The sequence below is a fragment of the Hoplias malabaricus genome, chromosome 10 (genome assembly GCF_029633855.1).
Source record: "Hoplias malabaricus isolate fHopMal1 chromosome 10, fHopMal1.hap1, whole genome shotgun sequence".
Lineage (NCBI taxonomy): Eukaryota > Metazoa > Chordata > Actinopteri > Characiformes > Erythrinidae > Hoplias > Hoplias malabaricus.
In genome coordinates, this window is record NC_089809.1 from 42,848,336 (window position 1) to 42,864,800 (window position 16,465).

A 16,465-nucleotide genomic window follows, 5' to 3' on the forward strand; every position below is an offset into this window, starting at 1 on the left:
TTACTTTGTCCTGCCCAAGTTCCTACGGGAATGATCCCATATTCATGTGTTTCAGGTTAATGAGGATCCGGATGTTTCCAGAGGTTTTAACTATAACACGAGGGTAGTTGAAGGAATGGAAGTGATCTGAAAATGGACGCACACAGCTCCAACAGACAATCATAATACTAATTCCAGTCAGGCTGTTTAATTTATTTGTAAAATGCACAATATACGCACACCTATGACCACCTTGCAACATCTTCCATATAATGCACCAATGTTTGCAGCATATAAAATTACCCAGTGGTACTCAGACATCTTCCTAAGCTAAAAGGCTAAAAACACAACCCCAGGCCATCCCTATACTTCCTGCAATTTCTCTTTTAGTGTAAGGGCCCCTTAAGAAAGACAAGAAAAAAACATCTATGCATTTCTACTCGGCTAAAAACAATGAATGTAAACAATTTTGTGACTACACCACATTGTTATAACTAAACCTTTGCCCACATGTTGCCTAGCAACAGTGCTCAATGTTAGCGCGAACTGTTGTGTGGAGGAAAATCATATTTATGCGCTGAAAACTGGCGTATTTTAGATCTTATGTTGACTGCAGTTTTATAAAAGCAATAACCAGTCGAAACCTACTTCCTGTTGTGCCGCAAACACCTTTCCCCTTGATAACACCGCAGTCACGCATGGCCTCTTGTGGCTTATTGCTTTAATATTCACACATCCAACGAAGCCACAAACTAGATTCATGCTCTCAGTAAAGTCACTGCACACTGCAAATATGAGCAAACGCCCAGCGCAAAGCCTCTGCAAACCCCTTTTAGAAGTTGTTTCCAGAAAGAACAGGACTGTTTCAGACCGCACTGTCCATGCTAATGTTGCTAACAAACACTGGAAGTAAATAACCACACAAACAGCTATTACAACCTCAAGCTCCTGTCACCCCATTCAAACCGTAATGAAGTCAGAAGAGTTTTAGGACTCAGTGTTTGACATTTTACACCACACACCTGAACTCCAGCCTCTTAACGACAGCGAAGGACATTAAGTGGATGTTAAAGTAGTCCCAGTTTGCACTTAAACATGTAAATTAAATATGCATAAGTCTATGCATTTTCATGAAAATATGTGTGAGTGAATGTGTGTGAGTGTGTATCGCCCTGTGGAGGACTGGCGCCCCCTCCAGTGTGTGTTCCCGCCTTGTACCCAGTGATTCCAGGTAGGCTCCGGACCCACCGCCGCCCTGAACTGGATAAGGGTTACAGACAATGAATGAATGAATGTTTTGCTAATAACGCTTACTCAGTAAAAAGCACCCACTCAAAATGGATTCATTAATAGCCCATAAACTTTTTGAAAGCACTCGGTGACCAGAAAAATGTAGCTTAACTGGAACTTAGTGTAAAAACTAATAATTGATGTTGGCATATTGTGGAAGAACAATAACAGGGCAGATGTGTAAAACAGGCTTATTGCAGTCACTGCTGCTGTGATAAGGCATAGTTTATCTTCACCTGCCCATTGGTGTAGGAACGGCAGGGGAAACCTGGAAACGGCAGGGGAGTCCCCTCCAAAATATTATACCATGCTTTTATTCCACAAACTTTTATTTTGAAAATGCGCCACTGAGATGAATGTGTTTTGGCGGTGAGTCAGACACAGGGTCTTCTTTCAGCCTACGTTAAGGCCCCTGTTTAAATATAAATCTGCTCCAATCATCAGCTTCACCTCCGCTTCACCGTCAGAGTCTGGTTTATAAAGTTAGTGTTGACCAGCTCTGGGTCAGTGACGAGAGCACCACAGAGAACAGATGGATCATTACAGTTCTAAAAGAGGCTTGTATTTAACTGTTAGGGAAACAGAGGAGGATCTGAGAGTTAGTGAATGTTAATATCAGCTGTGTTCAGGGCGTGAGACAGAGCTCTAAACATGCAGCAAGTTAACGTTAGTCTCTGGCCGTGTCCCAAACCACACACACCGCCCTCAGCATCGTCTCTGTAGTGTAGTGTGTAAAGTGTGTTGCAAAGTATGGTGTAGTTTATCACCATTTTTTGGGGTGATATGGGACAGGTGAGGTGTGGAAATTCCTCTTTCTTTGAGGTGGGGAATGATAGAAAAAAAATTGAGAACCACTGGTATAAACCATCTTTTATAAAACAGATCCTAAAATCTGATTGGCTGAGCCACGTTAGAAGCCATTGTTAAATATTCGATAAACACACTCCAATGCCTAGCAGGGCTCACTGTTAACTGACCACATTTTGTGGCAGGTTTTATTTATTTATTGGTAAAATACATCTATGAATTAAACATAATAGTTTAAATAGACTGCAGCCTGTTCAAAAATCTATCAGCACAGGATTTAAAAAATATCACACCTGATACAATCCCAGAAAACACTGAGCATCACACTCTCACCCAGTCACTCAACACATGCACATAGATACTTCCCAGAGGGAAGGCGTCCAGTAGCTGTTCCACATAAGAGTACTATACAAAAATATATGATGAAATATATGATACTATACAATGATAACAAAAATAGAAATATAGAACTGAATATAAAATAACAATAAAAGTACATACATATGAAATTAAATAGAATATAAAAATGGAAATAGAGAATCTCACAATGTTACTGGGGTAGTGCGGTTAAACCAGTGTAAACTTCCTGTGACAGCCGTCTGCCTCTGAATGAGCTCTTCTGCCTGATGAAGGCACCGTGCACAGAGCTGTGGTGGGGTTTTCACACTTGTTTACGCCACGTGGATTATTCATTCATTCATTCATTCATTCATTCATTATCTGTACCGCTTATCCAAGTCAGGGTTGCGGTGGGTCCAGAGCCTACCTGGAATCATTGGGCGCAAAGCGGGAATACACCCTGGAGGGGGCGCCAGTCCTTCACAGACACAAACACACACACACACACACACACATTCACTCACACCAAAGGACACTTTTGAGTTGCCAATCCACCTACCAACGTGTGTTTTTGGAAGACACAGGGAGAACACACCAACTCCTTACAGTCACCCAGAGTGGGAATCGAACCCACAACCTCCAGGTCCCTGGAGCTGTGTGACTGCGACACCTACCTGCTGCGCCACCATGATGCCCCCACGTGGATTAAAACAGTTCAAATGTTGGGGCTGAGAGGTGAGTGGTGCCTTTATCAATATCAGACAGTGCTTCTCCACCAAAAGAGCTCTGGTTCTTAAACTGGTTCTGTTTGGGTTTATAAGAACCTTGGTGCTTTTCAGTGAACCAGCTGCTTTTACAGCAGTTTTAAAACCGCGGATATGTCATAGAACATGTCATCAACAGGGGGCGCTGTACAGCGGCAGTAAACGGAAGTGAGAAGATGGCGGAGCGTGTAGAGCACCTGCGAGCAATTGTGCTTTCTCCAAAAAAGCAAACATGGATCAACTTTGGGGATAAGAAGACGTAGAAGACTACACAGTGCGCTCTCCGTGGGGGTCACAATCGCTGCTTGCGCCAGTAACTAGCCACGCCCACAGACGTCCTCACGGTTCATACTGAAAATTCTTTGGCTGCTGCTGCAAACAAAGTTTTCAGGTACTGGACGCTATTTTTGTTGGTGGCAATGCGCCAAATGGTTCAAAGTTATGTTCCCAAACAGTAACGGCGCCTGTTACACATTGGTGGAAAAGCACCATCATGTGAGTGCACTTTTTAAACCTCTGTGTTGCAGGTTTAATTCTAGACTGCACGATCAACAACAACAACTTAAGAGGTTTTAAACAGTGTCATTTAGCGTCTACAACACAGTTAGACCAATCAGAGACAGCTGGACACTGCGCTGTGGACACGACCAGAAATATTGCGATTACAGGTCTTTCAGAAATCATACGTTCAGCCCTAGCAAGAATGGCAAAGCTGCGGCACTAATGGAAAAAATCTGATTACGTTGACTCCACTTCAGATTCAATCATCCAATACGCCTCTGGTGCTTTTATGTCCTCTACAGTCTTTATATATTTCCTACATCTATTCATTTGCCTTTGTACAAACGGCTTTCCCCTCAGGCAATCACTGATAAGTAAATGTCTGAGTTTGAGTTTATTAAATGAGAGAAGAGTTGTTTTCTCCAGTTTAAAGAGCATTAAGAGAAAGTTACTGAGAGACGCCTCACCTGTGTCCACAACGTAAATGTACAACTACACTTTGCAGTGTTAGTGTAGTCTATGTCAAGGAGGATTTACAAAGGAGAGGCCAGGGGTGTTTGTATATTACAGGTTGTACAGAGGCACACACACAGTTTAAAGGGGCACTGTTGGACCCCTCCACTCGTAAATCAGTCATAGGGGCATGAATGTACCTCTAGTAAAAAGCCTGTTAAACAGTAAATAGTTTATATAATTTAACACTAAAGTTGATTTTACTTTGCCTTGAAGAGAAATGAAGAACCAATCAACACAAGACTTTTTCACTAATTGCATTCATTCGGTTTATGTGCACTTTCTTAAACAAATAAAAACAAATATTATAAATCTCCACAGTTCTGCAACATTTGACAAAACTGTATCCACACTTCCTCTCACACACACTCGGGGTTCACTGTAGATCTGAGAGAACTGTGTTACTGACCCTCTGCGGCTCCTAATTTAATACGACTAAAAATGTCTAAAACAGAAAGTTTCATGAACAACAGTCTTAAAAAGTACATGTATTGTCCTCTATTCACAGAGATGATGTGACTAGGCAATCAGATAAACACCTTTCTTCAACCGTGATTCTGAAGAGCTTCGTTTGTTTAGTTTAACGACAGGGTTAATGATTCCTGAAAAGGTGAAACTGTTTGACAATGGACATGACCTTCCTTGGATTGCAAAATAAGTCCAAACAAGAGTTCCATATGAAAAAAGCACTCTCTAAACACAGAGAAGTGGGCTTAGGGCTGAAAGGTCATTGGTGCGATTCCCACGAGCGCCAGGAAATTTGGAGGAGGTGGGAGTGAAGGATCCTCCGGGTGACTGTCTGTGAGGAGTGTGGTGTGTTCTCCCTGTGTCTGCGTGTCCAAAACAACACGTTGGTAGGTGGATTGTAGACTCAAAAGTGTCCGTATGTGTGATTGTGTGAGTGAATGTGTGCATGTGTGTCGCCCTGTGAAGCACTGGCGCCCCCTCCAGGGTGTGTCCCTGCCTTGCGCCCAGTGATTCCGGGTATGCTCTGAACCCACCGCTGCTCTGAACTAGCTACTACATTTAAAGTTATACAATAATAACAGCAATAGTAACAGAACAGTAAATATGCAATATATTGTTCTTCTATTTTTCAGTATTCTTATTATTCCGCGTTTCCTTTGTCCACTTAACTCGTCCCGCCGTTTTTCGAGCTATTGACTCCATTCCACTGGAAATCGTGCATCTTATAGCGTCGATGTGGGCTTGTATACAGCTTTCCGATACCCGCACTCGTTTGCCCGCTACACTCGTTTTTTGCTCCGTTTTTCCCCCAGTCATTTCTATGGAATTAGTTTCTATGGAATTAGTGCTCTAACTCGGTCAATTTTCAAGCTACGGGCACAAGATTTCAGACGGCCGGACCCGGGTGCACCGGGACCCGTCACATCCGTTTTTGGACCTCTTGCACTCATCCTTCCCTTTCTATCCCTCCTTCAAAAATCCCTCCATTCATTTCAATGGGTGGCACTTAGAGTGGGTGATGTCATCACACTCTAGCTTCTCTGCCCGAAAACCGTTTTTTCACTTTTCAGCCAAATAATTGCCATAACTTCCTTATAGATTCACCTAGAAACTTCATTTAAATTTTAAATGGAAGAGAAACTTGCACCTGTAATGAACATTATTGAAAATACGGTTTTTGAGTTATGAATTTTTGTTCGGCACTAGGGACAGTTTCGGCTCCCATAGAGTTCAATGTATTTTTAGAGTGGCTCAGAGTGCGGTTTCTAAATTTTTCTCCAGTTTTTAACATAACACGTTCACTTAATCTGCAGATTTTTTATACCATATCGATCCCCCTTGTCACAATGCTATATACAGTTAAGTGATGTGGGGAAATCTTTCCAAGCTATAAGCATTTGTTCGGAGGGTGGGTACACTCCCACAGGAACGCATTGAAATGATTTTTTTTCTTTTTCAATTTCCTGCCAAACATTTCACTATAACTTCCTTATACTTTGACTTACAGACTTCATTTAAATTTTAAATGGTAGAGAAATTTCCCCTTTCTCACACAAGTTTCAGATCGTTTGAGAATACCATTCTTGAGTTATGAATTTATGTTCGACACTTGGGAGGGTTTCAGCTCCCATAGAGCTCAATGTATTTTAAGAGCGGGTCGGAATGCAGAATTTCAAAACTTTACTTGTTTTTAACTCATCATTACACCAATTCTCGCTCAAAGCGCAAAAACTTTTACACCATCTCGAGCGCCACACTGTCCTTGTCACTATGGTATGTTTCGTTCATTTTTGGACCTGGAAAAGTTTTCGAAATACGAGAGGTTTTTTGGAGGGTCCCCCCCCGGTTGAAATTCATTGAATCGTGAGTCTGTCAGTTTTATTCTGTGAGTGTGCATGAGAGAGAAAGGAGGGGAGGGGGAGGGGCAGATTCAGAGATGGAGGGGGAGAGCTGTGAGGGACACAAATACATAGGCAGTCTCTAACACTTTAAAGGTCGTTTTTAAGGTGGACGTCTTAATGATCCAGGGTTTCTTAAGGTGGAATTTTCTAATACCACCTTCAAAATATACTGGCTGTCTTTTCTACATTTTAAAGTGGTCATTTTTAAAGGTGGACGTGTCAATACAATTGTGGGTTCCTTAAGGTGGAATTGTTTTTAAAGGTGTAATTCAATTTCCATTCACAGCCTAGGGAGCTCCACATGTCCAATGTAAACTGCTGTGGGAGAGTGCTCTCTTAACATCCCACTACCAACAGCTTAGCAGTCAACTCCTTCACCATAGCGTCGCCTAGTGACCCAACCGGGTTTTCCGTACCGATGACCTCGCTTTAAGCGGGAAAGATGCGGATCGGGGGACAGGGGTTTCAGCGGCGCAACATCTCGCATTTCCTCCTGGAAATGCAGACCTATAGTTACATATACTCATGTATTTTCTGTGGGCAGGGAATGTTAGACTGTTTGGTTTATTGGTGTACTATGTATTTAGGGTAAACTATATGGTCATAATAGCTGAGTTCAAAGCACCTGAACTTTTCACTTTGAACTGACCATGGCGCTCTACAGCTTGAGCATGCTCTGCAAGTTGCTTCCGAGAATGATCACTGCAACACACTGTTATTCACTGAAGCTTTCAATTTCAAGCAGAAAATGAATAAAATACACTAGGACCCAATCCATTTTCAGCCTTTGCCCATTCCACTTAACTCTACCGCTCTGTTTTACCTTGGAATGGGGGTCTCAGTTCATGTTGGGATAGAGGGGTGGGGTGGAGTGTGAGGGCGACATGGCCCTTCAAACTGAGGGTTATGACGCCTTGTGAATCAGCTGCGAGACACTGTGCAGCACCCAAAGAAACCCACAGGTGTCAGTGTTTCCTCCTTTAAACTCTATGACCCCAGTGTATTCTCTGAGTTTAATGTAGTTTCAGTGGATTATGGCCTTTACTTCAGAACGAGCAGAAAACAACACGAGGAGCAGCTGATGTCTCAGTAGTTAGCTTTAAATTTCCAGATCCACCTTAAATGATGACCCAATTACATTGGTGCCTGAGGCTACTGCAGCATTTAAGGTGGAACTAGAAGTTTAAACATAAATCTGCAGCATGAACTGAGCTCCATATCACAGAAGAGTGAGGAGAGTGGGGGTAATCTCTGATTGTGGAACTCTTCTGAAGGAGAATGAGGCCCTAAATGTAATTAAAGTCCAGCAGCTCCTCTGATATAACTGCAGACTGGTGCAGAGCTGTTACAGAGCTAGTCGCTTGTCGCCTGGGAATGAAGCGCTGCTCTGTTTTATTTGTGTTCTTCATTAGATTTGCTTTAGTTTCCAGATGTATTTTTTTCATTCATTATCAGATTGATATATAATACATAAATCACCCAAATTAAACCTTCTCTTGTGGTCTTAGTAAGGGTCCTGACTACTGAAAAACAGGGTGAAATGGGGCTAAGACGTATGCAGAGCAAAATGCAGACTACACTCTAACGGTAGAACTACAGAGTGCTGCTGTATGGTCAGTGGAGCTAAAAGTGGACATTGAGTGTAGAAACAAGCACATAATTGTAACGTAATGGCTGCTGGGTGTAGGCGGTAACATTAGCAGGGACATTCATATTTGAAAATGAAAAATAAACAGAGCCTGGCTACTGCTAATTTAGTTATGTTAATTATGAGTCATAACACAGAGGTCACAGTTGGTGCAGAGCGACTGGGGACTGAAAATAAAGTTAGCTTTAGTTTTTAAGCTGCAACTGTCATTTGTAATTGCTTAGTTATCCCCAGTGAGAAAATCACAATAAGATTTAAGGTTTATTTTGGTATTTAGTTACGCAGTGCTGGAAAGGGCCATGCTAATGGGAGAAGAGGAGATGAGCAGCATGAACGGGCTGCCGTTAAACACCAATTAGAGTTTAGAGAAACAAGCCAAGTATGAGGCCTCTGAATCTCAGATGCCTAGCACTGCGTTCATAAACTGGAAAATATTTTACAGTTCAGACAAGAGTTAGCATTCTTCACAGTCATCTGATGCAGAGGAAGGATTTTAATGCAGCCTTTCTTGGAGGTCCAAGTTGTACCATGAGATGTTCTGCCTTTTTAACCCTCTGGGGTCCGAGGCCATGTCCTCGATCACTGAGTATTATTCTCATGGTATTATAGTAACTCCTCTGCTATTTCTTGCCAACTTTTATCCTTTTGGACTCATGGTACTCCTTGAGAAAACAGCAAACAGGCAGGACCCTGATGCCACTTGCAGATGCATCGTCTCTTTTTACATATGAGCCCAAGAGAGCTCACTGTCCTCCTCACGGTTAACATCAAGGAATAGGTCTCAGGAATGTCAAACAAAGCAGTAAAAAAAAAAAAAAAAAAATCTGGACATGCAACACTTTTGTTTTAAGCCCAGACGCAACATCTCTGGTCTGTGATTTTGTCACACTACACGAACCATTCCTTAATCCAGACACAAACATTAGGTCTGTCCCAACACCTACTGAGCTCCCTAAGTAGGCACAGACTCTATAGACAACACTCTAGTGGTCGAGTGTCGTCATGAGGCAGGTTACTGAGATGCTGTACTTAGAGAGCAATTGCATCATGACTTGTTCCCACTCAGTGACACACCACACTCTTCACAGACAGTCACCCGGAGGAAACCCACGCAGACACACGGAGAACACACAACACTCCTCACAGACAGTCACCCAGAGGAAACCCACGCAGACACAGGGAGAACACACCACACTCCTCACAGGCAGTCACCCGGAGAAAACCCACGCAGACACAGGGAGAACACACCACGCTCCTCACAGACAGTCACCCAGAGCTGGACTTAAACCCACACCCTCCACTATGCCGCCCTACTGAGGTCCAGTGCAGGGAATTTGACATATATAACAAAAATGTGTAGACTGATCCCAGCACTACCAACCTAGCCTCTAGTCCTTTTGTAACTTAACATGGCCAAGAACCACCTACGACTGCAGGAAAAGAAACTTGACCGACATGCAAAACAACCAATCAAGTCTGCTTATTTGGCATGACGTTTGGAAGGAGGCTGTCTTTATGATTCACATGGAATCAGGATAAAAAGGAAGTACGTATATTCGGATTTACAGAGAGCCAATCAGAAAGCAGTAGGCAGAATCCTGACAGTGAGGCAAGGTTAGAGCACTAAAGATATCAGACACTCCATATATTTGTGGCTGAGACTTCTACCAACACTGTGGAGCAAATCTTGGTAAATCACGTCTAAACATAACACCGTCTGGACTTTACTTTCATTTCAGTGGTGGCTCTCCAGTGCGGTTATTTCTACCATGATCAGACCTTGGATGTTCAGGCCGGGTGTGGTGGGAATGAAGCCGAAATATAATCCAACTCAAACTTAATAAACAATGCTAAGACCCCTCCAAGGCTATGGTACAGTACTCTCAGCCCTCTGTCTGTGGGAGACAGATTCCAGGAATGAACAATACCATTCCAAGATGAACAATACCCAGAGTTCAGGACAGAGACTGAGGGAGGGTGAAATAGAAGAAGATTCCTGCAGGGGGTGCTATACATCACTTCATTCATGCTTGGTTAAAACAGTGGATGGGGAACCTGTACCTATCAGACAACTGTAATTCACATAAAAACAACAGGACGTCATTACATTAAACTGTGTAAGACAAACTTCACCTGCATTCATGATGTCGTCCTAGGTGATGTTGTTATAGGTGATGTTGCTGTTTACCCCGACCCCGAGCGCACAGCAGTGAGGAGCGAGGAGCAGAAGCTCTGGTTTTTAGCTGTTTTGACTCTGTTCTCTTTCTTCTCTGTTTTTACTCAGTGGTCTTATTTCTCAGCGCTTGTTGTGTCTGTTTTGTTGTGTTTAACCTCGTCTTTGTGCTCTCGCAAAGTCCTGCGCATAATGTACTTGCTACTAGTTTAGTCTCATGTTTTTAGATTTGATAGAAGCTAAGGTTTTTGTTTCCATAAAATGTCCCTTTTAACATAATCACATTCACTGAGATTCGCTAAGCCATAAATCCTCCTCAGGATACGCTTAGCTCCATCTAAAGAGGTAGCTTCTGTCTTCACTCAACATGAGAACCTACCTCTTTCAAATTTAAATAAGTCGAGCATGAATCTGACAGCACTTAACGAGGTATGGTCTGATTCATGACACTTTTGTTCAATGTGGAAACAGTTATCTGAGCACAGTTGATGAATCAGCTTCAGCATGTGGAATAAACCTCCACCTACCAATGCATCATTTACATATCATTTACAAGACGCTACGTTAATTCATGCATATTTTAGCAGTGCTAATTAGAAGAACATTGGGTTGTAATGATATAATTCCTTTCTCTTTTTATCGTTAAGGCTGATATTTATAAACTGTCTGTTCTGATACATCACTAGAGCTCCCACAAACTCACTATCTTGGAAGACTGAAAGACGTAGGTATGTAAAAGACTCTTTATTATGAAGTGTTCACTTACTTGTCTCTGTGGAGATGGTGGTCATCTGACTCCTTTCTGGGTTTGGGTGAACTGTCTGTGGGGAAAAGTAGTCACTTGAAGTTAGCTGTATTTAAATACATTTCCTGTGGGTGAATGTCACCGATGAGAAACCGATGGCTAAACTTGTGATGTCATTACGTGTTTCATCTGTGATTTCAGTGTGACCTGGAAACTGATTTTGCGATGCCATCTTGCCCTCTGTCCAAAGACCGGAGGAGATGGAAAAAGCTGCTTAAAATCCCCGTGGAAGAGGCTTCCAGCATACGATGCACGAGGATCCACTACACCACTGCGTGACACCCAGAGGAAATACACAAATATAATCACTAATAGGCAGCAGGTAAAAGCAGATAAGCAAATATAAGCAAGTGTTCAAAATTCAGAACACAGTTAAATGGACAGGATTGCTGTATATGTGCTGGCTCAGGAGTATTAGAAGTGTACTGAAAGCGAGTGCTGTGATTGGCTCAGTTCATCAGTTAATCTCTCCTCCCCTTGATTCCACTGCCTCTTTCCGAAGTAGGGGAGGAGGAGTAGGAAGAAGAGTAGCAAAAGATTTTGGAAGCACCTCTTGCAAAATGGATGAGTTTCCCCAAGACTAGGCCAGGCAGGGCCCTCACGCATTGAGTGTGAGACTCACGCATCACAAGTTCACATGCCACACATGGCATTTCTCATGCTGAGAAATGATTGACTTCGCCTCACAGAAATTAATCCTACCCTGCTGTTTTGAATTAGCAACTTGTCGGTCAATGAAAAGCCGCCCCCCCATCCCCCAACAAAATTATTCTTCAGGAACATTACCTGAAGTAAAGGGGCATTTATCCCTCAGGACCTACATTACCACACTGTTCTGCTCAGATTTAGATGGCCTAATGAATGAATGTTAGAGATGTGGGCTTGGGACTGGAAGGTTTCCCAGTTTGATCGCCACGACTGGCAGGACATTTTGGGGGGAGGAGCGAATAAACAGCAATATCTCCTCCCTCAATATCCATGGCTGAGTTGCCCTTAAGCAATGCACCTAACTCTAACCCACTGCCTCAAGTGTGTGCTCACTGACCCTAGTGGACTAGTGTGTGTGTGTGTCTGTGTGTCTGTTTACAGCCATGGATGGGTTAAATGTGGAAGACGTACCGATGTTGCCGTTCCAGTTTCGGGCACGGTTTTTGGCAGTGGGGAAATATCTGATTTACCATACGCCATGTAGTGAAAACAATCCATGAGTGACATCACTGGCCAATATTACAATAAGTGCTATGATAATACTATTGAAAAATAATTATTTCCTTAAACAAATGTTCATACAGTTACCTTTTAATTTCCCCCAAAAACTACCTTGCCGTTCTGCTCTGTGGACACTGACCCCTAGTGGACTGATCACAGCCTCTGCATGAATTGTAACCACCCAGTCGATCAGTATCTGCCCAGTGCTGTCTTACTGCTATGACCCTGAAGAGGGCATTAAACTGTTCCAAGATCTGTCTGCAACTACGATCATGTCTTTATTCATTCATTGTCTATAAGCTCTTATCCACTTCAGTTGGCGGCTGTTGGTCCAGAGCCAATCTGGAATTAAAGGGCGCAAGGCAGGAACACACCCTGAAGGGGGCGCCAGTCCTTCATAGGGCAACACACAAACACACCTATGGACACTGCAGGCAATGCACTTTTTATTGTGTGATTTAATGCAATAGATAAAGCAAGAGTTGAAATCTTGATCAAATTCACCAATCCACCTTAAAAAGGAATATGAGCAGGGTAAGCATTTAAGGTGGAAATGAAAATCCTAAAAAGAAATGTGTTTTTGTTGCTAGATCCCTAGCTCCAGTGATTTGAGCACATTCTGTATTATTTTACTGACTTTGAAGTGTTTCAAAGGAACCTAGAAAATATGAGCATCCAGTTTCTCAGCCAACTTTGAGAGTTCAGGGCTCTGGGTGGCTGAAAGGAATAAGTAATATTCCATAGGTAATAGTTTTACCTTAAAATTACAGCTTCAAAATTATTGTGATACTCCACTGATTTGTAATAGTGAGAACAGAGTCTTAGTCACTGAAACTCCAGTCTCGGTACTGAATAAACTGTGCTATGTAACATTTGTGGTGAAGAAAACCACCTCCACATACCTACTCCTCCCCCTTGACTTCAGCACAGTCCTGTAAAAGTGAATAACTTTTTTTACAGGTGGATTGGAGATTCAAAAGTGTCCATAGGTGTGAGTGTGTCGCCCCCTACAAGGTGTGTTCCTGCCTTGCGCCCAGTGATTCCATGTAGGCTCACGGGTAAGCATTGGTTTCATCAAATGTGAGTGGATCAGACACAGCAGTGCTGCTGGAGTTTTTAAACCCCGTGTCCACTCTCTGAGACACTGTCCTCTAGTCCTTCATCAGTGACACAGGACGCTGTCGGCTGGATGTTTTCGGTCGGTGGACTGTTCTCAGTCCAGACACTGAGGGGTTTAAAAACTCCAGCAGCACTGCTGTGTCTGATCCACTCTACACCAGCACAACACACACTAACACACCACCACCACGTCAGTGTCACTGCAGCACAGTATGCAGCGCAACAAAGTCGATTTCTAAAGCACTTTTTAAAGACCACAGAGGCCTGCCAAAGGTGTTGTACAAATTAAAACAAAACAAAACGGTGAAGGAACAGACATAGAAATAAATCTATCAAACAAACAAATATTTAATATAATATTTAAATATTTAAATTAAATGCGATAAAAAAAAAGAATGTGTTGTATGATAGTATGGTAGCAGTGTAAGGAATCTTACTTGTTTGGAAGCTGCTGCATTTATAGCATACATCCCTCGCTGATCTAGGGTTTCTGTTAGCTTAGCATACACAAACTTATCATTGGTTCATTCATATTCTCCCCTTCTCGCACTCTCACACACATCATGGTGCAGGATGGCCACCTAGTGGTCAAACCTGTTTAAATAATCTTTCTTTAAACATATCTCCCTCGAGTTTTTAATAAAGCGCAGTTAAAGATGTCAAGACACTCAAAGACTGAAGCTCCACAACTGACTCTTTTTCCAGTGAAAGGCACTGACCCCAATCCTCCCCTCCTGAGAAAGGTTAAGTGCTAACTAGCATAATTAATTAGCACTCACTTCCAATCAGTGAGGCCTTCAGGGGCAAGCAGGCCATAAATTAGCAACGTGCGGCAGCTGAGGCCTGCTAAACAGCGTTAGCACGTTTGGCTTTTCAAGGTTTTTCAGGGAACTGCAGGCTACCAAGTGACACAGGGTCCAAAAAGCAGCTTTGCTTGCAGCTAATTATGACCAATGATGGGGCGAAAAAGAAAGGAAAAGTGCCACGAGACAAAAAGTCAACTAAAAGAAAAGGCAAGAGGAAGGAAACATATGCTGTGTATATTTATAAGGTCTTGAAGCAGGTGGGTTACTGTGGTTTAAGAAATATAAAACTTTAGAAAATATTTCCTCTCAGCCCTGCCATTGATAATTTGCAGAAATAAAGTTAGGAAAGCTGATTATACTGCTCTACAATATTGTAAAGGCTAGTTGCCTGCAGCTATCAGAGGGTTTAAAATAATAATCCCAGGCAGTGATGTTCAATGCCATTTCATATTGATTATTCCTTTGTTACTCATCTTGCTTTGAATTCTGATCATCTGCCATTTTTGTGTGAATACAATAGTCAGGTACAATACTCTTAGCTGCTTTTTTACATATGAACACAGGAGAATCATTTTCTGGAGATGCCCGTTCACACGTGTGACCTACAGCCTGAGATTACCTGCATCAGGGTTGTTCTCACAACAGGAAAATGTTCCACGTGGTTCAGGAATGGTGTGGTTCTTGTGCAGGAGGCTCAGCATGGATTCACTTTGAATTTTCAAGAATGTTTCTGGCTCTATTCATCTTTGCGCTCGCTCGGACATTACCTGGACTTTGTTCTAAGAGACTGGCAGGATAAAGTCCGGGTAATGTCCGGTAAAAATGATTTGGACATTTGCAGTCGCACATACAGCTCCTCCAGGTTACATCTGGAAAAGTCGTGTTTGAAAATTACTTTTGCTTTTTAGCTTGCATCATAGATATGTGCCGGTTCTGAGAAGAAATTGCGCTGCTGGTCCATTGTTGGTGCTGCCAACCGCATGTGAACCAAAAGTTGTTCACATATTAAAAACACTCATTCAGACCACACATCACGAAACGGGTCTGACATAGACATGGCTGTGATGACCGTGGCGCAAATTGTGGTCTCTAGCAACGTGGCCTTCATTTGGTGTTGATGTGGACCAGACTTGGGCCAGAAATATTTTACTACTTGCGGTGATGCCCAGAGTTTATTGCTTTAAGAAATGTTTTCTGGCCTTTTTTCATGGCACACTTGCTACATGGAATGACAGCACTTGCAAGGACTTCTCCTGCTAATCACTAGTGCCACACCGACACCAGATCAGGGCCATGTGTCACCAGAAGTCACAATTTGGCCAACTTCTGCTGGAATGGATTTGGGCTTCTCTACCCACTTCTGATGTTATAAAAACAAATTTACCCTCTCTTTACTGTGGTATGTGTCTGAAACATAGGGAAAGGACATTTAAGGCTAGTCTTAATCCCAATGCACTCTGTTCAGATTGAGAGTTTAATTACAAGCCGCTCACTGTCCTGTGGAATCCCCCACCCCCCTCCCCCCCCCCCCAGGTCCACCCTGACACTGGTATCTCCAGCCGGGCCATGAGCATCATGAACTCCTTCGTCAACGACGTGTTTGACCGCATCGCCACAGAGGCCTCGAGGCTGACCCAGTACAACCAACGCTCGACCATCACTAGCCGTGAGGTGCAGACCGCCGTCCGTCTGCTGCTCCCAGGAGAACTGGCCAAGCACGCCGTGTCTGAGGGCACCAAGGCTGTCACCAAGTACACCAGCTCCAAGTGAAGTAGGGCAAGAAGGCAGGCGTTGACAGTACAAAACCTTTGTTGTGGCTACTTACTTTTGGCAATAAAATCAATTTCTTGGCTGCTGTTTTTCTCGTTGTCTGTATAGTCACTTGACCAATGGTGGGTGTGCACAGGAGTCAAATGTAAGTGTCCAGTGTTCAAGTAAACTTTAGTGTTGATGGTTAAGATGGACACAAGTTTTTCAAGTAATCCAAGAATGAGCCAGGATGTCTTGGGAAGGACTTATCAGATGTTTTACACAAGAACAGCAAGTTTGTCCAAAGCTGAAATGCTGACCCTACATAGGGATGCCCTCCAGGGTCAGTGATGGGACCAAAATGGTTGCGACAACCCATTACTGACCCTTGTGG

At 43.0% G+C, this 16,465-nt stretch overlaps 1 protein-coding gene across 1 annotated transcript; it reads left to right on the forward strand.

Annotated features, from left to right (window-relative positions):
* The first annotated feature begins 14,348 nt into the window (after positions 1-14,348).
* zgc:92591 (uncharacterized protein LOC436997 homolog) lies at positions 14,349-16,181 on the forward strand. The gene is made up of 2 exons (XM_066682611.1): positions 14,349-14,579; positions 15,856-16,181. Exons 1-2 carry the CDS (start codon positions 14,463-14,465, stop codon positions 16,090-16,092), a joined length of 354 nt encoding a protein of 117 aa, XP_066538708.1. The 5' UTR covers positions 14,349-14,462; the 3' UTR covers positions 16,093-16,181.
* The last annotated feature ends 284 nt before the right edge of the window (positions 16,182-16,465 follow it).